Source organism: Orbicella franksi, chromosome 4 (assembly GCF_964199315.1).
Source record: "Orbicella franksi chromosome 4, jaOrbFran1.1, whole genome shotgun sequence".
Lineage (NCBI taxonomy): Eukaryota > Metazoa > Cnidaria > Anthozoa > Scleractinia > Merulinidae > Orbicella > Orbicella franksi.
In genome coordinates, this window is record NC_138148.1 from 2,034,120 (window position 1) to 2,057,323 (window position 23,204).

Sequence of the window (23,204 nt, forward strand, 5' to 3'; positions counted from 1 at the left end):
GAGCCACCAATCACCGCTTTGCTGCTTACTGAAAGCAGCTTCTCTGCAAAAAAAGAAAACCCTCTGGCACCCAGGGTACAAAAATCCCCTCTTCCTAGCGGAGTAAAGCTCTATCTGAAACAGCTTCTATGTTAGATGTCAGCCATTAAATTCGCCAGTAATTCTGCGGCAATCACCTTTGGCTTCCCAAAGGAAGAGAAAGGAAGGGAGCGACTCCTGTATAAAAATTAAGCGGTTCATTACATTGGGATTCCAAGGTATTGAAGAAGAGTTCCAAAAGAGCTCCAAAAGCAATAAGAAGCATTTCACTTGGAGATGTTTATTCCTCATACTGAACAAAAATAGCTGGGAAACAAATAAAATTATGTTATGGTGGGGTAAATAGTCCGGTAAATACAATGATGTATTGTTTGTTGTAAGTGAGAAAATTTCTCTCCTTATCTGTTCAGTCAGGTGCAAAATATTAATTCTTCTAACTGATTACCATACTATTAAGCCTGCAAGCAGGCTCTCATCATTGGGGGCACAAGAAAAGCTGTTGGCGAACAAAGCAAGAGTCAGCGAGCGAAGCGAGCAGCTGAGAATGATTCACGCCAGGCCCCTCACTGGCTTGCTTCGCTCGCTGACTCACCTCTTGTGACTTTGCTCATTGACTTTACTCCTGCTGCAACGCATGAGAGCCTACTTGCAGGCTACATACTATTCTGTCACTATATTGAAGTTCTGGTAATCTGGAGTCTTGTCACTGCAATGCAGTTTATATGGTGGCAAAAACTTAAATGACATGATGCTGGCCAATATCCAGCAGTCTTGACCAAACAAACTTGGTTAATAATATATAGGCCTTATCTATCTCAGAACTAGTGCTGTGGCTGAGCTACACGAGGTCCAGAAATAGATCAGACACAGGAAAGGGATGGAAACTTAACCTTCAATAGACAGCATTCACCACATTGGTGGCTAAATATAGATAAAAGCAAGAATGCACAAAAAATACTACTTGATCTCGCCCAATGGAATGGAGATTCTCTTGGGTGAGAAAGCGTGACTATGTGAATTTACGTTTGTCTAGAATACAACTATCAGGCCACTGCAATTAAAATTTTACCCTTATTTGAGCTTAGCTGAAACCTTATTTTCTTGACTAACAAACAAAATCAACTCTGTTTTTGTTTCTGTGCTTCAAGTTCTCTCCTGAGTATTGGTGACAGTTTTGGCAGAACACCTGTTGAAAAAACCAATGGAATAGAAATATGACTAAAAATTATTATCAGTGACCTTAACTTAAGGCTTCAAGGCCTGCTACTTAACTAAGCCTGACGCCAGTACTTGCCTCATGTGAGCAGGTATACATAATTTTCTTTTTGTTTTTAAGCTAAAAAGAATGGTTATATTATGAAAGTGTCAAGCACTGCAGTTCAAAAGTTGGTTTTAATTCTAACTGCTGTAAGGCGATCAAAGCTAGATTATCAAATTTATGATTTTAATAACTAGAATTTCAAGTTCAAATTTGAGTAAAGACTTTGAGTTCAAGTCAGAGCCAAAGTTTGCTCTTTTTGAGTTCTGTTCCAAATTTTGTAACATTCTGTGGCTTTCAGTGGGCTTACGTTTCATTAAAAGTGCACTACAAATGAGAGCTCAGTCTGATGATTACCCTAAACCCTTACAGGATAACCAGACTTGAAAACAGGGCTGACTGAACTGCTACTTAGGCTAAAAATAGTAACTCAAACTTGAAACTCAAACTCGTGAAATTGTTACTGTTGTGCTTGTAGTTGTTGCAAGCACAACAGTAACAATTATAAGAAATTCTTACCTAATCTCTGTGATATACGGATTGCTTTCTCTAATTTCCTCTGCTGTCTCCTGCAAACACCTTTCAGAGAGGAACAATATTGTATTATTAGTAAAATAGGAATTATTTGCCAGTCACGATAAATAATATTACTTCCTCAAACTTGAACACAGTCGAATAGAACTTTATTAAGTGGCCACCTCTATTAGGCGGCCAGTAATCAAAGTCCCGATGAGGGCTTTTCCATTGTTTTTACTTCTATTAATTAAGCAGCCAACCCCTTTAAGCAGCCACTATTCAGTTCCCCTTCTCATTTCAGATCTGCGGGTTTAATATTAGATCTTGACAATATTCTCTAGTCAAAGATTATAAAATTACAGTACCTATCATAATGCTTAAAATATTAGTAAATTGTGTACATAAGGAAGACCTGCACTTTCCCACAGTCCTAAATTGAGAAACTAACTAAAGTAGAACTGGATGAAACATATGTACCTGTCACTCTGCGATTGAGTACATAACCTTTTGGAGACATAAACTGAGATAAAAATAATACATCCTGAGGTGAAAAAAAAACCAGTTATTATATTAAATGGTTTGTAAAGAAAGTAAAAGACATTTAAATTTGTTCTTTAAACTTGTTGACATTAAATCAATCAACCAACCAACCAATCAATCGATCGATTGATTGATCCATTACTCGATCAATCAATCAATAGACAAGTTAAATATCAAACACTGAACCTCATCATTGATTTATTTTTAAAATAGCAGTAATACCAACTAATTAAAATTAAATCTAAGTAAAAAACCCCAAATGTATTAGCCTCAGTAGGCAGAATCTCTCATGACATACTACACGTACATTACTCCCATCTGAGCGACATCTGGGATCCAACCTTCAAAAAGGCATGCAAGGTTGCCATAGAGTTTCAATGAAGCTGCTTCTATATTGTTGGAGTAGGCAGGTGATTTTTGCCATATTTTTCCAAAGAATAACTGTTAAACATGATTCAATCTCTAAGCAGAGTAGCTGGCCAAGACCCTGAAGTAGAAGATAATTTTTGCTTGTGGCTGGTTACTGTACTTTAGGCAACCCTGTGCAAGGTATAGTAGGTCTAGAGATGCCAAAGCGAGAGGAGGAGTTTGGATACATGTGAATGCAACTCACCAGTAGAGAGTGCAAAATAAGTATGTTCAACTCCATAATTATTGACAAGTAGCGTGTATGGAGTATTGTGATGTATCTCGCTTTGGTTCAGTGTAACTTGTGTAGGGAAATAAGGAACCAAGGGGACACTACATTAACATAGATGAAGCTAAAATTGGTGGGTAATTATTCAGAGTTAAAAGCGACAAATAAGTGATTTGCATGATGGTATCATTTGACTACAACTACCAGAATCCTTCACTCTTTTTGTTTGTTACGTTAATTAGAGCAGTTGTTATTTAAACCCCACTGGGACTCTAAAATTTAAATAATAAAGAAAAGACGAAAGGAATTCTGGTAGTTCTAGTCAAATGACAGCAACATGCAAATCTGCTGTTGCAACCGTTCCCTTGTTCAAAATGTGTGAGATTATGAGCTTTTGGCTACCAGACAGCTGGCTTTAATGAGTAAATTAATTTGACAAAGTTGACGGTATTGCTCAACATCTTCTTAATTTTCTCTATTCAATGTATTGACAGTCTATAAGCTATCAAAACATTTGCTGAGCAAAGTAAATAACTTATAAAGGCACAGTATAATTTTGGGTAATGAAAATTAAGGTGCCAAGTGCATCTTAAGTTACTTTATAGTTGAATGTGATGTTTCTTCTGCAGATTGGGCAGCCAACATCTTCATCATAGTCCTTTATATTATCAACTGTAAGTTCTGAAGCTTTGACACCTAAAAAAAACAAAAATAAACAAACAAACAAAGAAAATCCATCATTGCCCAATTATTTAGCATGTTATGACTGTCCTGAACTTATGTGGCCTGCACAGGCATGTTCAGAAGTCTTGAAGTGCACTAGAATCTACAGCATACCAAAGAAAACAAATTTTTAAGGCGAATTCCTTGACCAGGGACGGATTCAGGATTTTTCTTACGAGGAGGTTTACCACTAAGGAATGGCATAACTGACTGGTGAGGTAAACAAATTTTAAAAGCGAATATGAAGAAGGCCTGATCTCAGGGGAGAGGGGTGCGCACCCCCTGCACCCTGCCCTGGATCCACCCTTGCTGACTATGATGCACTAGTCTGAAAATTGTTCTCACCAACCCCACAAAAGTTCACCTCTTATAGCCTGTAATTTGAATTTCCTTAAAACAGACAGTGAGAGACAGAATCCCCTAGCCAGATTGGAAAATCCACTAGTACTGGGCTATCAGACAGGACTTTGTTTGAACCGTGATGCTACAAGCCAAGTGAAATCCACTTTACATACTTCAGAGTCAAGAGAACACTTCTCTCACCGCAGTAGAGCAAGAAGAAGCTCTCTGAAGATTGCACATCAAAACAGTTTGTGGCCAATCTCAAGAGACTCTGACAACAAAGGCATGAAGTTGGTTGTACCAACAAAAGAAAATTATTACAAATCTTTTGTTATTGTCCACCAACATGCCAGGAATGTTTTCACATAAAAACAAGGAATCTATCAATCTATCAATCTATCAATCTATCAATCTATCTATCTATCAATCTATCTATCAATCTATCTATCTATCTATCAATCTATCAATCTATCAATCAATCTATCAATCTATCAATCTATCTGTCTATCTGTCTATCTATCTGTCTATCTAGCTAGCTAGCTAGCTAGCTAGCAATCAATCAATCAATCAATCAAACTTTATTTAGAGAGGGTTTACACTTAATAATTAATAGTTAATACAACTAACAAACCTGCAGCCCTTAATTTTTTTACCCTGGATTTTAGGATCTCATTTAGTCCAGTAACATTCTTCAGACTTGTCAAGGTTTGATAAAATTTTCCTTTAAGTTGCCTTTACCAAGTTTTTGGCAAGTGCAAAGCGCAAAGACAGGACAGTGAATTCTCATCCTGGTAGCAATTCTACGTTTGTGTAAATAAGCCATAAAACGAGTACAAGCATTATTTGTAACTTTTCTAATAAATAACAAAATAGCATACTCACTAAGCCAGTTTTGTAAACTGAAATTCCTGACGCCATATTTGTTTGGAACCAAACTTATTTTTACACTTATTGCACTTGTATCGCTAAAACTTGAACAATTCTTTGAATAAGCAACGTAACTAGCGAATTTCTTGAAAGATGCACCAAATAACTGTGATAGGCGAGAGGAATTAAGTTGACTAACCGCGACACAACCAAAGAACTTTGCTCGTGGAAGCATCGTCCTCGAAGCAGCCATTTTGAATACTGCGGGGAGTTTGGGTAATAGTTTCATATGTTGAGCCGCTGCCAATAGAGTTACAGTGGGCTCTTACGTCTGATATTGAACTTCTGGGTCGTGGTGAAAAACACACAATTCCTGCAAAATGATATTCTTCAGGATAATTTGGAAGATTGCTACTTAAGTGGATAAGTGGAAAATTCATTAACAATGTTTAGGGGTAGCAACGAGCTTTCAAAGCGAAAGCGAGTTGGCTTCTTAGTCAGCCATAGGAAAAAGCGCAAGAGTATTTTTGACACGTTTATGCAGTTGTGTGGGTACGTTGCCAAAACACTTGTAATTTAGCTTGCTTTTTAAAATGAATTAATAGCATTGCAGTTGTTTTGTGCTTCTATAAATACTGATATATGTTAACCTGTTCTACTCACTTTTATAGGAAGACTGGAATTGATTTGGTAGAGGTAAGTTGAAGTTTGTTGAAGACGTGGGTTATCAGTTTTGTAAATTAGGCAGACGTTGCTTCTATTACTCTCAGTGAAACCGGCACCATAATAACGTTGGAATAAGTAACGTTTGTCTCGCTAAATCACGCTTAAAATTAGGAGCAAGTTGTAATCTCTAATCCTTGGAATTGTTGTATAAAAATGACTTAAATATATTCGTCGAGTTGCCGATAAACATGACGGAATACTTCAAAATATTATTGCATTGCACTTTCTAGATAAAAACGCAGTTTCCGTTTGTCGTGGAAATATGTTTGACGATTTTTTTCTCAATTCCTGTTATTCCAGGAGGCTGTCTCATTTGTATCCGTGATATCAGTAACCTTATTTACCATTGTGAGCATATGAAACCTTCACTGACATTTGAAATCAAAAGCCTTGTTTGCTCATCACCCGAAAATAACTCCGCCCATTTGAAAAATCAACCTTCGATTATCCAAGCACTTGTACATGTAAGCGCAAACTAGAACTGCATTTACTATGATTCTGCTCACACCAAAAGAAAAAAAATTAGAATTATTTTTGCATTGTGATTCCAAGGCCATAGATTAAAGTGAAACAACTTGAATATATTTTTCTGATAAAGATCATGTAGAGAGCATATTCATATTCAGGAGAGGTCAATTCAGAAATGCCTACTTGTATTGATGAAATTCTGAAAGTAAAATTATTTTTGCATTTTGATTCCAAGGCCATAAATTAAAGTGAAACAACTTGAATATATTTCTCTGATAAAGGTCATGTAGAGAGCATATTCATACTTAGGAGAGGTCGATTCAGAAATGCCTACCTGTATTCATCAGTATAAAGATGACAAAGAAACTTCAATTGGTGAAACCAGGGCTTGACTTAATCTGCGCTTAAGGTGATTCCCCAGAATTGCATTGCGCATCCCTACAGCACACCATTTTTGCATCATTAGCACACGCACTTGGACACTTGCACATATACAACATCAAATGAAGCTAAGCTCAACAGAGAAATAAATGTTTGTCAGTCTCTTATATGAGCACGGTGACCTATATTTTGTACTTCATAATTTTGGTCTTCATAATTTTGGTCGACAAATTACCCCTTCAAGTTAAAAAAATTTTAAAAAAAAATTGTTCAAAAGGAAAAGATATAGCTAAAAGCATACATGAAGCCCTTGCATGAGAATGCAAATTATGACCTTAAAAACTATGACTCGAGAAGTGTTTTATAGTTCATTGCTTCATGTGCTTGAGACTTTCTACCTATCAAGTTTTTTTATAAGGTATTTCTTTAAAAAAACCTTTGCATTCAGCTACTACAAATGTAACGTGAACTGATGAATTTGAAATAACGCACATGATTAAGCATAAATGGGGTAAGAATGGCCCATCATATCTCTTTTGTGAGCATGGTGACCTATCTTTTTTATTGTATCTTCCAAAACAGTGCATGGTAGGAAACATTCAGATAAAGTTTCAAAAAAAAAAAAATTAAGAATTAAAAAAAAAAGGTTCAACACCTTTTGATTGCCTCACATGCATGCTAGAATATATTGCAATGCAAATGAGAGAAGTTAAATGTAAAAAAGACTTGCACTATTCGTAATATTTGAAAACCCTTATTTGCACTTGCATTCTTACAATCACTTATACTTGTCATGGATATACCTTGTTGTGCTAGATAGCTTTATACTTTTATTGCATCTCTTTTATACAACACCTATCCTCAACCTGAGTGTATGTATACAGTGAAATGCATTTTAAAGTTCAGTGTCACTTATCACCTGACAAATTTCATTTTATCCATGGCAGGTTGACCTTGAGAAGCCACTAAAAGAACAAGGTCCCTTTGACCTTATAATACACAAGATAACAGACTACATGGCAGCAGCCACTGATGGAGATTCACAGGCCTTAAAAACAATGAAGGAACTGGAAGTAATATGATTTGTGTTTGTTTGTAGTATTTATATATAAGTATTTCATACACAATAATGCAATTGACTGAACAATATCATGAACTTATACACTGCACATATCGGTAATTTAAGATCCAAGGTGCTGCATGTACATCAATTTTGATCCTGAAATCAAAAATATAAAAAAGTCTATAGCATAAGGTAGAAGCTAATTAAAAAAGATAGAGGATAAAAGAAGGTTAAAGCCAACAAAGAAGACTAAGAATAAAAAGCCTGGTGAAATAAATAAGTTTAATGTATTTTAGACATCCAAAAAAATTACAACAAAGAAACAACATCATAGAAAAAGCCAACCTATACATTAGCTTTTTGCATACATGTTACTGCAACATTTTTAATGATTTCAGATGTACATCAAAGATCACCCAGAAGTCATCATCATTGATCCAATTGAATCTGTACATAAGTTATTTGACAGAACAATGAGTTACCAGATCATGAAGGAATGTGAAATTCTGGAGGAAGGTTTGTATGAAAGTGGCTGATGAATGTAACATGAAGCAAGTTCATTAGACATTATTAGAAAGTGGGTGGTGTGCATTTCAGACTTCTAGCACCTAAAGCATGCAATTTAGTGAATCTTTCTCACATGTCAGTACTAAAACTCAAGTTTTGCTAGCATGTATTAACAAGGAAAACATTACAGTCACCTCTTCACTCCCTCTGGATAGGTCTCTAGTTACAAATCTTTAGTTGCTCGCTAGTCTGTTGATAGGTCAACTCAGTTATTCACCAGAACCAAATGATCCTAATTGATAGATAGATGTAAATATATTACAGGCAGTTTTTGACATACGTCTCTGAAAAGAAAGAAAAACTTCAAGTCCTGAGCAGGATTTGAACCCGCGTCTCCCCCGCATACTAGTACAAATGTGATGCTCCTGAGAAGAACTTGTTGCTGTAAGAGCTTAAGGCATGACACTTTGCATTAGGAAAGACTGGGCCCGTCATTGCAATGCTACAACTCTGGCTATGCAAATTGTCAAATTAAAATAATCGTAACATTAATTATTTTCAGGAGTAAGAGTCTTCATCCCTAATTTTGTGCAAATTGATGAGCTGGATTATAAAAAAAACTTGATGAAAATTGAAAATGCTGGTGTTTTATTCCCAATGAGTAAGTGTACGACCATTCTTTATTTATTCTTTATTTTGCTGCTGGTTTCAAATACAGTTCCATAAATTTAAGACTGGAATAAGGCCAGGGTTGATCTAAACAACATTCTCTTTATTGCATTTAGAGAATAGCCCAAAGAAAATATGCACACTGATTGGGTTAAAATCATGTTTCTATTAAGCAATTAGATTGTGATTTCAAGATTTTGCGTGATATTTGACGAGAGTGCAGCCTGAGTCAACTATATATCATGCTACAGAAATTTCATGCAATAGAAATTTCATGGTATAACATACATTTCTGTTTCAGTGTGTAAACCAGTCATTGGTCATGGGTCAGAGTTGTGTCATGAGGTAACCATTTTTCTGATAAAGATAGCACTCGAATGGTTAAAAGTACATTTATTATAAATGTTTCGGAAACTTGTAGGTTGCATTATTAGCCTTCCATGCAAAATTTAGGTTAGTGAACGGACTAAAAATTAAGGCGGAATCCACCAAAAGTTAGTACATTGTAAGAGTAACAAGTGGACTAAAACTTTGTACCAAGATTATTTACATTGTATTGCAAACTTCTGTACAACTGTTTTAAATATCTGCTAGAAAAAAATCATTTCTAGCAACCCCAAACGTCGAAAAAAAATGTTGAACTTCGTACGAAACACTTGAATTTTTATAAGTATTGGTGAAATTAAACTGATGATAAAATTTTACCTGTGTTTGCACAATTTCTCAGAATGTTGAAATTTATTTTCTCTTGTTCCAATAGGAAATTGGTTTTGGTGTTATTTCAGACAACTATTTATATCTTTAGCTTTCAGAAAATATAAATTAAAGGACTGTAAAATACTTAAAATTATTCTGTCCAGTAAAAACTGAAATTGCTTGTCGATTTTCTTTCGAATGTCTCTCTAAATGCTTAATTCACCCCGAGTGACATATGAAATGATTGTTTTTTTCTCTGATTAAATAATTCAATTTTTAAATTTGATTTTGTGTGATAGATATAACAGTTACTTACAACTTGTACAAAAGGAGAATCAAGTTTTTAGTTTGTTGTGAACTGTATTGTTGACTAGGCATCACTTCTATAAAGTGAAAGTAATGTTGTATGAGATTGAGTGTTCTATTTAGTGATTAAGTTTCTGCACACACTTCACAGGAACCTCTCTTACCTTGACTTGTAGTATGTGTATAACTTGTTGATTGATTTGTCTATTAAATACCGTACATTTCAGATGGCACTGATTTTTAATAAAGAAGGTCTCAGGAATGTGAGCCCTCCATGTGTTGTTCAACAGTTTGTCAATCATGATGCCTTGTTATTTAAGGTATGAAATTTAAAGATCACACATTTTTTTTCTCACATGGTTGGACGTACGTCAGTGTAGTAGACTGTTTGAACCCTTCAAATTTAATTCTCATTCTAATTAACAGATATCTTTCATTGACAGGTATTTGTAGCAGGAAACAACCATTATATCGTTGAAAGACCATCGATAAAGAACTTTTACAAGACAGCCGGTGAGTTTTTTCAGTATGTATATATTTGAATTATACACAGCTTTAAGAATAATGAAGTGAACTGCAATAGTTCTTGGTCATACAATGTCATATGGATGTAACATTTTTACTGTTGCTTTTTTCATAGTAGCCAAAGATATGAAAACAATATTCTTTTCATCACATGATGTTTCTAAACCTGATGCTGGTTCCTATCTTAGTGAGGTGAGAAATCTTGTTCTTGTTCTTTAGTAGCATTCTTTTTGGCTATCTTGTATGATGTCCAGGCTTGAATGATGCATTTGTCCACTTACTGATCAATAGTAAATGTCGTCATCACATTGTCAAGTTATGTATTTTGGTTAAACTAAAATAATGTAGTTCATGATGAATTTTAAAAGACCAAAAAAGAAATTTTATATATTACAGTTCAACCGCTATTAAACAGCTACCCTCTGGGAAGTAGATAGTGGCCGCTTAAGGTGACCAAACACAGTTTTCAAGAGCCTATGCCTAATTCACCATTACTTTTAAGCTATTTATGCTTTGGCACTCGTTTTTTGCAAGAGTCAAGGTTAACCACAGAAAAGTTTATTCTTGCATTTTGGCTAAGGTGTGTGCTGTTGCCAAGGCAACGGGGCTGGTTAAAAACAAGGCTTAAAAAATGGTTTTTGTTTATTTAAAAAAAATCCAGTCGTTAGATTTTTTTCATCTTTTGCCCACTACGAATTGACATTAAATCCCTTCTGTCAACACTGTTCTAATAAAATTTTGACATAGACGATTTTCGTAATTCACCGTAAATCGTTTTCACCGCATGCTCTGTATTATTAAAAAGTCCCTATGTCAAAATTCAGATTTTTTGCGATAGATCATTCACGTGGTTTCTGAACTATTTTTTTGCCAAATTTCTTGAAATTCTAACGACTGGATCGTCAGAAATCCGCAAGTTTCTGCAAAAGCAATCGGTCTCAATTTTTCGAGCAACTGTGCATGCGCTGCATTTAACTGGGTTCTTTCGGTAACAAAGACAAAGCTGAGAATTGCTGGTTTCTTTGTGTCGTTACCTTTTCTAACATATCTTTGTAATAAAAGACTAAAGCCATCGATACACTACGTTCAATAATAGAGAAAAAATAGCACAGATAGTGCGGGTGTTGAGTAAATAAAATGATCGCTCTTTGTAATCCTTGTGCGCGCGCTCAATTGCATCAGCAAAAGCGCGTGCGAAAACTGTGTTCGGCCACCTTAAAGGGGGCTGGCTGCTTAATAGGGGTAAAAACAATAGTAAAGCCCTCATTGGGGCTTTGATTACTGGCCGCCTAATTGGTGGCCACAATTCACTGTTGTGCTGTTAGCCATATAAATTATGTCTACTGTGAGTGATTATAGCTATTAAGGTTTGTTTTGGTGTTTGTGAGCTTTGTTTTTTATTGCAGCTGGATGAAGATGATGATAATGACAGTGGTATAGCGCTGGATGTAAACCTAGTTTTGAAGCTCGTTAGGAAGCTTCAACCAAAGCTGGTAAGTATTTTATTTCATTGACTGTGGGAAATTATTTGAATATGTCTGTATGCTTCTTGTATAAATTGATATATAGAATCAAGGGGTTCAAGCTCTAACCCTGGCATGGTTTTGTGGGGTTGTGTTTTGGGCAAGACACTTACGTTTCACTATGTCTCTCTCACCAGTGGGGTTAAGATGGGTAAAAAAGATTTACCTCTTTGTAGTGTCAAATAGTAAAGGTGAACACAGATGTTTTGGTTGTGAGTTTGTGCATTCGATATGCACAAACAGAGTGAATTAAAATTGGACAAAAGGGGCAAGATGTACCACATAAAGCCTTGTAACTTTACAACTGTAAGTGCATGCATGCAAAGGTTACTGGCAGATTGTGAAGTTGTTGGGGGTTAAGGGCAATGAACTAGCATTTCATTCAGGGGAAATACACTTTGCACAGTAATACCCTTAATTACATTGTGCTTCAGAAACTGGAGTTAAATTGCAGCTCAGATTCACGAGCTTCCTGGCTTCTCTGATTCTTTAGATATTACTTAGTGGACTTACCTTTATGACCAAAATCTTTCTACATTGTATTTCCTCCAACCAGAATTTGACAATGTTTGGTATTGATGTTGTTGTGGAGAAAGGAACAGGGCATCATGTTGTAGTAGACATCAATTATTTCCCTGGTAAGTTTGTGCTTGGTAGTAAAAAAATTTTTTTTTCGTTTTAATTTCATTACCTTACCAGCCTGAAAATGTTCCACAGTAATGGGGGTGTTGCCAAGGGCCAGCTGCCAGATAATTTCACAGGCTGAAAGGGAACTAAAATCTGGCTGAAATTTCACACAAAAACCAATACTTGGGTAAACTTTGGAGCTGTTAAGGCCAGAAAAGCTAGTTGGGCTCGTTAATGAGCCAGCGTGGTGTTTTCTTAGCTACATCTCTGAGTACTTGACAGTTTGCCATACACACCTTCATCATCATCATCATCGTCACACACTGTACAGCTATAGTTATCCTTGAGTTGATGATTTTTTTTATGCTCATCACCTTTCTGCTTTTCAAAATAAAAAAAATGAAATAGAAAGAAGCCTCTCTGCTTGTCAATTTGTGCATTTAATACTGCTGTTGAGCACTGACGTGTTATCCTGCAGTATATGTATATATGTATATGCATTTTCATTACTCATGCTTGAATCTTTGGTTTATTTCTTAGGCTATGAAGGTGCGCCAACCTTTCCTGTTGATTTTGCAAAGTATGTTCATGACTTGCTCGACAAATCACATACAAAGGAAAGGGGATCTTCAACTCCAATAGTTTTGAGTTGACAAAGGACTGTCCATTTAGCAAACCTTTGCTAATGTGTGCAGTAACTAAAATGCAACTTCGTGAGTGCAGTATGAGTAAACTAATGCCTCTTTTTGCATGCTCAATCAAATGGTTTGTTGTTAAATTTTTGTACTTCACAGGTTTTGGCCAACGTGCAGGCCAACTGTCAGTCACGGTCCTGCTGGCTTTCAGTTGGTTGCCAACTGTCAGCTGACATGTTGGCTGAGGCATTAGTTGGTATCAGATTCTTTACCTAGTTCCAACTGTTATGGAATTTTCAATGACTTCTTTTAAATAGAGGGAGAATTAACCACGGGAGGAGAGACATTGGTTTACTTGCTAAATAATGAGTAATAAATTTAAATCCATTTTGGACTAGGCAATGAATAGCATTTTAATTTAAATTAACCCGATGTAAATTTACTTTCGTTTATAATCTCTGTAATAAACATTTTTAGCATCACTGGATGTTGTTGTCGTATTTCATGCCATGTGACGTTTCTCTCTAAAGTAGTTTCTGATTAAATCCTTTTCTTCTATTAGACACAATGGCATCATTTTGGATAAATGACCGATTCTCCAGGGTTGCATGATACTCGGTGTTACATGTATTAGAACATTGAGCCAGAAGGTGTATTTCAAAACTATGTACAAAGTGTCATGTGTTTATGAAGCTATGCTCAGGTCAACAATATTTAGTAATGAATTTCAGGACTTATTAGACAGTAACACAACCTTCAGTTGTTATACTTGAACTTTATTTTAACAGTATTTTTAAATCTAGTGATTTGTAAAAATGGACTGTAATTCCTTTTGAATAAAAAACCCCTTAACATTAAACTGTTCCTGTATCCAGTCAGTTTTTAAAAAAAAAAATTGTTAAAACATCAAAATCTCAATAAATGTACCCAGACATTCCATACAGTTGCGACAGAGAGTATTTTTTAATTGTTGAAATGTTCTTTTTTGGTTCATATTCTTGATTCTTGTGGGCTTCCTTTAGTATTGAATGTGGATCGGTCAATACAGCAGAGTTGCCACAGGTCAGCAAATGGTAAGGGAAAGTACAAAAAAGTTCTTCAAGGTCAGGGAAACTTTTATTTTGAGTCAGTGAAAATTGACATATTGCAGAAAAGTCAGGGAAAACTGAAATTTTAACACTTGATTTAAAAAACATTGAAGGCTGGAAGAAACATTTGGGGTTGCTGTGATTTCAGTGATATTTTTTCTCAACATAGATGGCAAATTTGTTGAAAACGTATCAGTCCCAAATAAATGGGTGGAAAGGATGCATCTAAGGGGAGGCTAGAGGTTGCTACAGACTATATCTTACATTAATTTTGTAGTTATTTGGTTAGGGAAAAGTCGGGGAATTTTAAACAGTGACATCTGTGGCAACCAAAGAAGAAAGAAAAGATGAAGCTCACAGTATCAACACTCAGTTCTTCAGCAATGGCCAAAAAAGTCTTTTGAGAACTTCTTTTGGGAGAAAAAGTTTGTAGCGATTTTCATAAGTTTTTAAAAACTGTAGGAAACATTAAAGCTCGCATAATTGATGTACAAATCATACGGGTATCCAATTACCAAAAGTTCACCCACGTGATCACGCACTGATTACCTGACAATCACAATCGATAATTTTGTTACAGATACAATAAGTAAAATAATATTGACCACTTGCTTTCTTTTCCAATGTAATCACTGAAGGTACCAGAGAGCTAGAGGCAAATGCATGTTCTGTTCACCCTGTGCAGTGAATAATGAGACACTGAGTGCTGTGTTACCCAACCCAAATATAAACAAGACTTAGTAAGTGTATCCCAAATTACTTGCTGGAGGCGGCAGATCAAGCATTGCATGCTGATCCATGTCATCAACACTATCATCTGATGTGGCATCAGAATTGCTGTTTTGGAGTTCAGAGCCAACAGAATGGAAGTCCTCAGAGTAACTCCCTTGACTTCCTGCCTTTAGACCTTTGGATGAACCAGAAGAACTCCTTACTCGATCAGCAGATGTTTCAAGATCTTGTTCAGATGTTGTGATCTTTTGTTCCACACTTGCAGCTCCTTGAATCTTTGCCTTTAATCTCCTGGATTTTACTTTGACAGGAGAATTTGATGACCTGACAGGTCTTTGTGATGCTTTAGAGCTACCTTGGGACTGTGCACTTTCAGAGGAGTCACTGGGATTAGATTTTTGTTTGAGATTTTCAGTGTCTCTACTGTTGCTCCCGGTGAAAGCTAAATGATATGATGCCTGTGATCCTTCCGTGCCTGAGTCCTCAAAGTCCTCAGTGTACATCGTCATTGCTGATCCTTCTCGTATGTCATCTAGTTCAGTGCTTATAATCCCTGTATTGCCATAAATGCCAAGAGAGTGCTTGTCTGTGGTCCATTCTTTTTCTTGGTCACTTTTCTCATCTGATTCTCCTGAAATCAAAACAATGTATCAGCAATACATTGTTAGTTTATTGGATAGCTCAATAAAAAGTACTACACAAAAGAAAATGTCAAAGCACTCTGGTTCCTTCTGCAGTGTCTTAGATATTACAAAATTTGAAAATTCCTTCAACATGCTACTTGTACATTCGGAATTTTTTAGTCTCTAATAGTGGCCTACCACAAATGTACCGGACTTGAAATCCCTTGGCAGCGTGCTTAAAGGCCATGTTCCATAGCCTAGGGCTGGTGGATTTAGCATTTGGGCCAGTGGATTCTGTCCCTCGCTTGTTCAATGGACCAGTGAATTTTCTTGGGAAAATGTTTGAGGAAATTCAAATTATTATGAAGTACCCATTTTAACTCCAGAGTGGAGAGAGGTATCTGGCTGAAATACATAAAAAAATACTCCAGCTCGCCAGTATTTATACCTCACTAGACAGATAAATCAAGAGTTCAATTAAGCATCTCCCTGAGCCAAACATAAAGATACAGCTGGAAATGTTTCTTTACAGGAACCCTTGTTAAAGCATAGTCATTTCTAGTTTGTTGTTCCATAATTTATTGTTGTTACCTTTAGTTTCCAATTCTGATTCAAAATATAATGAAATATTTAAATATTAATAACACTGTCCTATACACTGGTAAAAAAAGGTGTAAAACTAAATACCTTCCACTCGTGGAATAAAAACTTCCAAACTATTTTGACTCTTTATGCTTCTGGCACTTTCAGCAGTAGATGGAATTACTTCGGGATCTGACTTTGCAATATTTGCTTCCATCACTTCTCTGGTTCCAGCTAATTCAATATTTTTGTGGTGGGGTTGTTCTGGAGCAAACTGCTGTGTTTGAACCTGCACATCAGCTGTCTGTTTACGCATATGTCTTCCTTTCGGCTTCCTCGCTGTGTTTATTTTGTATGTCATTCCTAAATCACCCTTTGACAGAGGTGTCTGTATTAAATCTCTTGTGACATTTTCTTTTTGAGCTAAAGCCCTTTGCACCTCACAAGGTCTAGTTCTGTTTGGTAACTTATCCCTCTGGTTGATCCCAAGCCTCATTTTCTGTGTTCTTGTCATTCCGTATGTGAGACTGGTCTGCTTGAAACGCACTCTTTGCCTTGGCAAACCAATCACTGAGGTATGGGTCCTCTTACCAGGAGGAGCTTGACGAGTTTGGTTTTTATCTGTTCGACTTTTTGAAATGCTCCTTAAGTTGTTACCAACTACTGGTGGTTTTCTATCACCAACTGTTTGTGGATGTCTTGGAGTGACCTGAGATTGGTCACTCAAAGACCTGGTTTGTGTTGTGTCTCTAACTTGTTGTCCCCTTGTTAAGCAGGAAAGCTCTTGGAGCAAGGCATTTAAAATTGGCAAATGACTATCTGATGCTATACCTCTTAAGTTATACAAGCCATTAATTAATTCAGCTTGACCTCCGTTACTGTCAGGTCCTGCGGAAGGCCTAAGTAATTTCTCATCAGTTTGGACTGAAACTGATGCCAATCCTACAGTGCCATCTGTTTCAACCACACCAGGATCATAATACATAAAATCCACTTCATCATTCTCATCTTGGCCAAGAGATTGTCCATATCTCATTCCATGAGCATTTGAAGAACTTTGCTGTGTGCCTTCCTCCGCTGTCGCAAAATGATATCTGTCAGATGGTGTGGATTTGGAAAAATAATTATAATAAAGAGGGGGTGGGCAGAATGTGTTTGTAATTACTACATCTTCCTCGCTGTCCCGTCTTTGACGATCAAGCATTCCAGAACTTTTAATAGTCTTGGCACGAATATTTGTTTGAACCTCTACATGTTGAATCTTTAGTTTCTGTGTAGCTGTTCCATTTTTATCAATCTTTTTTCTTTCTGACGTCGACTCCTTTGCACTTAAATCTTTTGATTCAATTTCAGGCAGTACCTTTTGCAAAGCACCCTTGACGGCTTGTTCAACTTTCTCGCTCGTTTCGACCTTTTCACTAACCCTGTTTCCCAAGGACTCTGTCGGAATATGAGGAATTAGTGATCCCCCTAAACTCAATAACCTGAAGCCTAATCTTACTTTTGCTATGGGTGAGCCCATGAGATTGTATACAGCGAAATCCCCCTCATCTCGGAAGAAAGCAGGGACCGCAACACCTTTGTCGTGGACATCTGCAGAAATTTTGTCTATTGCCTTTTTCAAAGGAATCAATGTGCTACCTACAAGAGTGTTTTTTTTTGGCCACAAATCCATCAACATGGCGTAGAGAGGAACCGTCTGAAGTTGAATTAACAAGGTATCTATGCTTGCTTTGAACAGACAGGATTTTCCTTTATGGAACTGGAAATTCCCAAAGCGATCCTTGAGCTCGTGAAGTAACGATTCTCTGCCTTCCATGCGAAGTCTTTGTCGCATTTTCTCGGCGTCCAATAGAGAGACATGGTGAATTATCATTGTAGGAAAATCCAGCAGACGAAAGCACAACGCCGGGAGCTTGCACGACACTCGCAGTTCTTCCACGCTTTCCACGTGTACTTCTAAAGAAAACAATGTCTCAGTCATGGCCAGAGAATAAATTTATCCAGGGAATTCCACAAGTTCCTTTGATACAAAATATTTTGAAGAAAGCTGAAAAATGCGCCTTCTTTACTTTTCGCGCCAAATATTCGCTACCAGTTTTCTGCTCGGTTTTGGTTGTGTATGTTGTATGAAATGCCCCTTACATCTCAAATGGATGTTTTTATACATATCTAAAACAGGTGTTTTTTAAGGGAGTCAAATGTTAAAATAGTACCAGCAGCAACGTTTAAAAATGCAACCTGATAGAAATTGGTTTAAAATTATGTAGCTGTGACCAACAATAAAAGTAAGAACATATCTCGTTTTACACTACAAGGAGACACTTTGATTCCTTTTACATGACTGTCATTTTAAAAATGTGAAAATAAACATGCCTCCTGTTTAGGAAAATATGTAAATTCCTGTTCAGACTTCGGTGTTTTGACACGCCACGATTGCCGTCTTTTAAGTCTCAGTGAGAGGCGACAATTACTGATAACTTGCTGTACTGAGAAATGGTGTGAAACAGATTGTACAGAGCTTTCCTCTGTTGGACGTGAGTACCAGTTGTGATGATTCTATAGCCGATGGCGGCGCGCACTGTAATCGAGGGGAGCGGACAGCTGTTTTGAAGCTTGAAACATTTCTGACTACTGTGACCCGTGAAAGCGAAGAAGAAGAAATGTCAAGGCATCTGAAGTCAACACGAGCCGACCAGTGTAAGTGCAATAAACTACAAAACAAGAAGTAGACCGAAATTTAAGATGATTCGCTCATTGCTCATTGCTGGAAAAAAAAAACAAAAAAAAAAAAACAAAAACAATCAATCGATTCTGTCCAGGAACTGACAGGGAGATTTTGTTTAGTTATAATATCTTGTAACGTATGTGTAGAGTGTATCTCCTAGACTGTACCTTTTTCAGGAGCTTTTAAAAATATGTATGCCAATAACACAGTCATAATTTAGTAGTCAGAGCGGCCAATTCAGGGTCAAGAGTCATTTGTTATTTACTCGCCATATACATGAGCAATCCCAATACACTGTACATCAGAACTTGTAAAAATACACCCCGCAATGCACAATAAAATTAAAGGGTTAATTTGATATTTCTGTCAATTCAAGATACACTGTAGCTTGATCAGTTTTAGTATATGCATTTTGCTCATGATAATTTTCCTGTTATCAATTTTACACCTTGCATGTACATAACAGTTAATGCCAAGGTGCATGGACTGAAGGAGATATTCAACAGACTGGACAGAAGAACTTATCCATTACCAACAGGGAATGATGTTGCCAACTACCTCAAATGGTTTCAACAGACTTTGCAAAGGTACACAAGAAACTCCCCATTAGGATCTACCGGTATACCAACTCTCCTGAATAATCCAGGAGTCTACCAAATTTATACAGACCCAATCTCCTGGTCTCCCATATGGGTCAGCAAATCTCCCAGATATGAAGGATGTAACAGTGCTTGTATATTGTGAAGTACTTATTTCACCTATTTTGGCTGACTTGAGGTTAAAATGCTGGGGGATATTTGACATATGTTTGCGGCTGAATCAGGAGAACTTTAAAATTAGGTTGGCATCTCTGCATTATTGTTGTTATTCTTACTGCTCCTTTATCACTGGAGCAGAGCCAAGAAAGCTTGGACCTGAAGGGAAGTCATTTTATCTACGCACTATTTACACAGTCACACAAAATACTACCGTTAGATTATTTAAGCATTTCGTGATAGGTTAGAATGGGCACCAATCTATCATGTGATCATTCAAAATAATCTGTAACTAAATTTTCAGTTTGGTGAAAGAGACTCGCCCTGTGCTAACAGAAGACAGACGTTCATTTGATCGGCATCAATATCCTAGCATGGACTACACAGGACTGTACAAAGCTCTGGGAAAAATTGTCAATGTTGTACCAGTTGTTGAGATTGGAGTTGAAGGTACATTCCACTTTGATGTTACTGTAAATGCAGGTGTGGATCTAGGATAGAGGTGACAGATTTCTAAAACAACGGGTTGTGAATGTGCAAGCTTCTAGAGGGCTCTGGAGGCATGCTCTCCCAGGAAATGTTTTGGATTTTAACTCCTTGAAGTTCCCTTTCCTGAATTTCTGAGTCATTTTGAAAAATCTGACCCATTTTTGTAATGTGTTGGAAACTGGTAAGAATCTGCACCTGAAATACTGAAAGCCACTCTAAAATTAATGGCTATTATTATATGGCTTGTGTTTGTAGCCGATAAAACACATGCTCTGATTGGCTAATTCTGGGGCATTACTCTTACGTAACGCTACTGATTATGGGCCTACAGAAACAGAGCAAAAAGCCAAATAAACAACTTACTAACCTCAAACATTCGCTCTTTATGGGAAAATCTCAAACCTTGGCCTCGCCATATTGACCTTGTTACGGCAAGGTCTTGGTTTAAGATTTTCCTGTAAAAACCTCATTCTTAGTTCATAAGTAGTTAGTGATAGATGTAGAAATGCCATACTCATGCAATACATGTTTGACTAATACTGTATACTTACCTACCAACTAAGTTAAACATTTTGTATGTTTTCTCCTAAAAGTAATTGTGCACTTAGCTAAATAATTACACTGCTAAGGTTCAGGGTTTTTTGAACAGATCAAGTTGTTTTCTTCAGCATTTGCAGATAGTGTTCTGTCCATCATGGCATCGCTGGTTCCATTCTTGAAGAAGGAGGATCTCAATGCCATGCCAATGGGTTTAGCAATGACCCTTTCCATCTGGCCTTCACAAACCCACAACCACATCATTAAACTCCTGGCTGGTTACGTTCTTCCTGTTTTGTTAGGTAAGTATATAGTGGAACCCCATTAATCCAGTCACCAAGGCAGTGCTTTCATTAAGGGCCGGGCAGCAGGTGAAATGACCGGCTGTGAGAATGATTTTGCCTGCCTGGTTTGACCATCTAGAGGAACGTTTTTCGATAAAGAAGTTCAGTTCAAAACATTTTGCCTGCCTGACTGAACACCAGTTGCCCACCTGCTGAAAACGATAATAAAACCCATGCCAAGAGCCCACAAATATCTGGGCAGAAAGCTGTTCTTTACTTGTTAAAATGACTGACTGGGATTTTATCCAGACCAGACTAAAGTGGCCATAATGACGAGGTGGCGGCATTAATAGGGTTGGTTGTAAGGCTGGGTTCTGCTGTATGTACATGTAGAGTTTTAGATACATAATAATTCAACAGATAATCAGTAGATAAAACATGTATTTTTCATTTGCCACTCAATCATGGTCAGACTACATATGATTTTTGACTTGCCTAGCCATTTCAATATTTCAAAATTTGAATGGGATCTGTAGTGAGAGATCACCGTCCAATAAATTGCGAGTCTTATTTCTTTTTCCTTAATTTATTGTCTAGCTACAATAGATAAAATGCTGGCAACCGTTCGTTTCTCTTAGAGTCGTTTAGATGAGTGTTTAGCCATCGTAAATGCAAAAGGGCAGTGTGGTCTAGTAGAGAATGAGTCGAGATGAGAAGACCATGCCCATGTCTTGTCCAATTCCCCTTTTGGTCAAAGCATCTTGCCTCATAATTCCTGCTAAATTTCGAGACGAAAACAGACTGCCAGCAGTCTACTAGCAAGAAGGCAAAAGAAAGAATCATCAAAATTTTACAGTACGTTTTATTGAATGAAGTACAGTGGTCATTAAGAAAAGTCAAATAAATACCTTTTGATTTTCAAGGCTTAGAAGTGCCTTCTGGTATTTTTTAAAAGGTGGTGGAAGTAATGCTCACTTAAATGAGCTGACAGATTTTCTATTAATTGTTTTGTTATTGATGTATTGAAGGTGTATTAGAGTCTGATGAGGCTGGTCTCTCCTATGCATCTCTTACCTGCCCCGCCCTTATCATGTCAGTCTTACAGTACTGTCCTGACTGTAAACAGCATGCACAGTTTGTTGAGACATTGATGCGATACAAAAGTGATGTCTGTCTGGACATACTGGCTGTGCTGGCTTATGGACCGCAGCCAATCATCAACTCCGCTGGGCAGATCTTACTTCACTATTATCCACTCAAAGATGTTGGTAAGGCCCACTCTGATAAATGATAACCCTAAGAAATTTGAATTGGGTGGGCTGGGTTTGTTTGGTTTTCCTGTGCTCTATCAGCAAAGGTTTCTTTAAGGGCTGGGCACCAGGCAAATTAACCAGTTGTGAGGATGATTTTGTCTGCTTTGTTTAACTATGTAGAGGAAGATTTTTCTTATATTAGAAGTTCAGTTCATATAGTTTTGCCTGCCTGTGAAAACCAGTTGCCTTCCTGCTGTAAACATTAATGAAACCCCTGTATGAGCATAACAAATAGTGAGGTCCAGTTTCTTTGTTTGTTCAAACAAATTTGTTGAATTCATGTTGTGCCCAACAGTTGCAACTGAACACAAGTGAGTGAAAGTGTTCTTTTATCCCCTGGGGGCGGGGGGGGGGGGGTACTACCAGAAAAGTTGTGTGGAGGTGTGTGGCCCACTTCCTAAAACCCTTACCCTCTTTATGACCAAAATCTGTGATTTTTGCTACCCTATTTATGACCTGGCCAAAAATTTGATACCCTATTTTATATGACCGTTGCGGCTGGCACAGTTGCCCTAAACATGAGTTATGAAGGGCTTTTATTGACAGTCTTATTGACAGTGATGAAAAAGTAGCTTCTTCTAAGAAACATACCCAATTCAAGACTAGAGTGCATTTTCCATACCAGTTGAAAAAGGTGATTTGTCAAGCTGTTGAAGTCCAATGTTTTTCTTCCCCAGAGGTACATTTTATTGAGCCAGATAAAGCATCCCCTAAGCATAGGTGTATCCTTATAGCAGGCTAAAAAGGGATTATTATAAATTGTGTGCAGTGGGTCTACCTGTAAGGAGAGTGTGGGCTTGATAGCAGTATGACATTCAGTTGTTTAATGCAACTAACAAAACACAGTTGTTCCCTTGGTCATCAGGTTCTCAAGAAAACATAATCTGTTCAATAGCTGTTGTTGAAGTTATCAGCAGCTTGACACACAAACGAGGCAAAAGAGTCAACTCTGCATTTTATTGACCCTTTAGCCTCGTTTGCACGCCTCTTAAAACAAAGGAATATTTGACTGCAGACTGAACTGC

General features: G+C 37.1%; 4 protein-coding genes across 8 annotated transcripts in view; 2 read left to right on the forward strand and 2 right to left on the reverse strand.

The window, feature by feature from the left end:
* Window positions 1-303: 303 nt before the first annotated feature.
* Window positions 304-5,211, reverse strand: LOC145485846 (uncharacterized). The gene is made up of 5 exons (XM_081464493.1): window positions 4,938-5,211; window positions 3,589-3,686; window positions 2,291-2,354; window positions 1,817-1,876; window positions 304-1,225 (listed from the first exon to the last, which is right to left on the reverse strand). The coding sequence occupies exons 1-5, from the start codon at window positions 5,209-5,211 to the stop codon at window positions 1,158-1,160; spliced, it is 564 nt and encodes a 187-aa protein (XP_081320619.1). The 3' UTR covers window positions 304-1,157.
* A 146-nt stretch (window positions 5,212-5,357) lies between these two features.
* Window positions 5,358-13,907, forward strand: LOC145485844 (inositol-tetrakisphosphate 1-kinase-like). 3 transcript variants are annotated; one of them, XM_081464492.1, is made up of 13 exons: window positions 5,358-5,474; window positions 5,594-5,618; window positions 7,445-7,570; window positions 7,959-8,076; window positions 8,630-8,728; window positions 9,038-9,081; window positions 9,966-10,058; window positions 10,182-10,251; window positions 10,379-10,455; window positions 11,670-11,756; window positions 12,343-12,424; window positions 12,954-12,993; window positions 13,611-13,907. In XM_081464492.1, the coding sequence occupies exons 1-13, from the start codon at window positions 5,368-5,370 to the stop codon at window positions 13,636-13,638; spliced, it is 996 nt and encodes a 331-aa protein (XP_081320618.1). In that variant the 5' UTR covers window positions 5,358-5,367; the 3' UTR covers window positions 13,639-13,907. The 3 variants fall into 3 exon arrangements, with proteins under 3 accessions (XP_081320618.1, XP_081320616.1, XP_081320617.1); XM_081464490.1 differs by having other exon boundaries at window positions 12,954-13,907; XM_081464491.1 differs by having other exon boundaries at window positions 10,382-10,455; window positions 12,954-13,907.
* Window positions 13,908-13,980: 73 nt separating this feature from the next.
* LOC145485842 (microtubule-associated protein 10-like) lies at window positions 13,981-18,210 on the reverse strand. The gene is made up of 2 exons (XM_081464488.1): window positions 16,179-18,210; window positions 13,981-15,499 (listed from the first exon to the last, which is right to left on the reverse strand). The coding sequence occupies exons 1-2, from the start codon at window positions 18,055-18,057 to the stop codon at window positions 14,874-14,876; spliced, it is 2,505 nt and encodes an 834-aa protein (XP_081320614.1). The 5' UTR covers window positions 18,058-18,210; the 3' UTR covers window positions 13,981-14,873.
* A 253-nt stretch (window positions 18,211-18,463) lies between these two features.
* LOC145485841 (protein unc-79 homolog) overlaps window positions 18,464-23,204 on the forward strand; it is a 35,931-nt gene continuing 31,190 nt past the window's right edge. The window contains exons 1-5 of one of the 3 annotated variants that reach the window (XM_081464487.1): window positions 18,464-18,773; window positions 19,268-19,388; window positions 19,861-20,006; window positions 20,714-20,884; window positions 21,895-22,134. In XM_081464487.1, coding sequence (XP_081320613.1) covers window positions 18,737-18,773; window positions 19,268-19,388; window positions 19,861-20,006; window positions 20,714-20,884; window positions 21,895-22,134 — 715 coding nt within the window. In that variant the 5' untranslated portion in view covers window positions 18,464-18,736. The remainder of the gene's footprint in view (window positions 18,774-19,267; window positions 19,389-19,860; window positions 20,007-20,713; window positions 20,885-21,894; window positions 22,135-23,204) is intronic. The other 2 variants (XM_081464485.1, XM_081464486.1) reach the window with 2 other exon arrangements.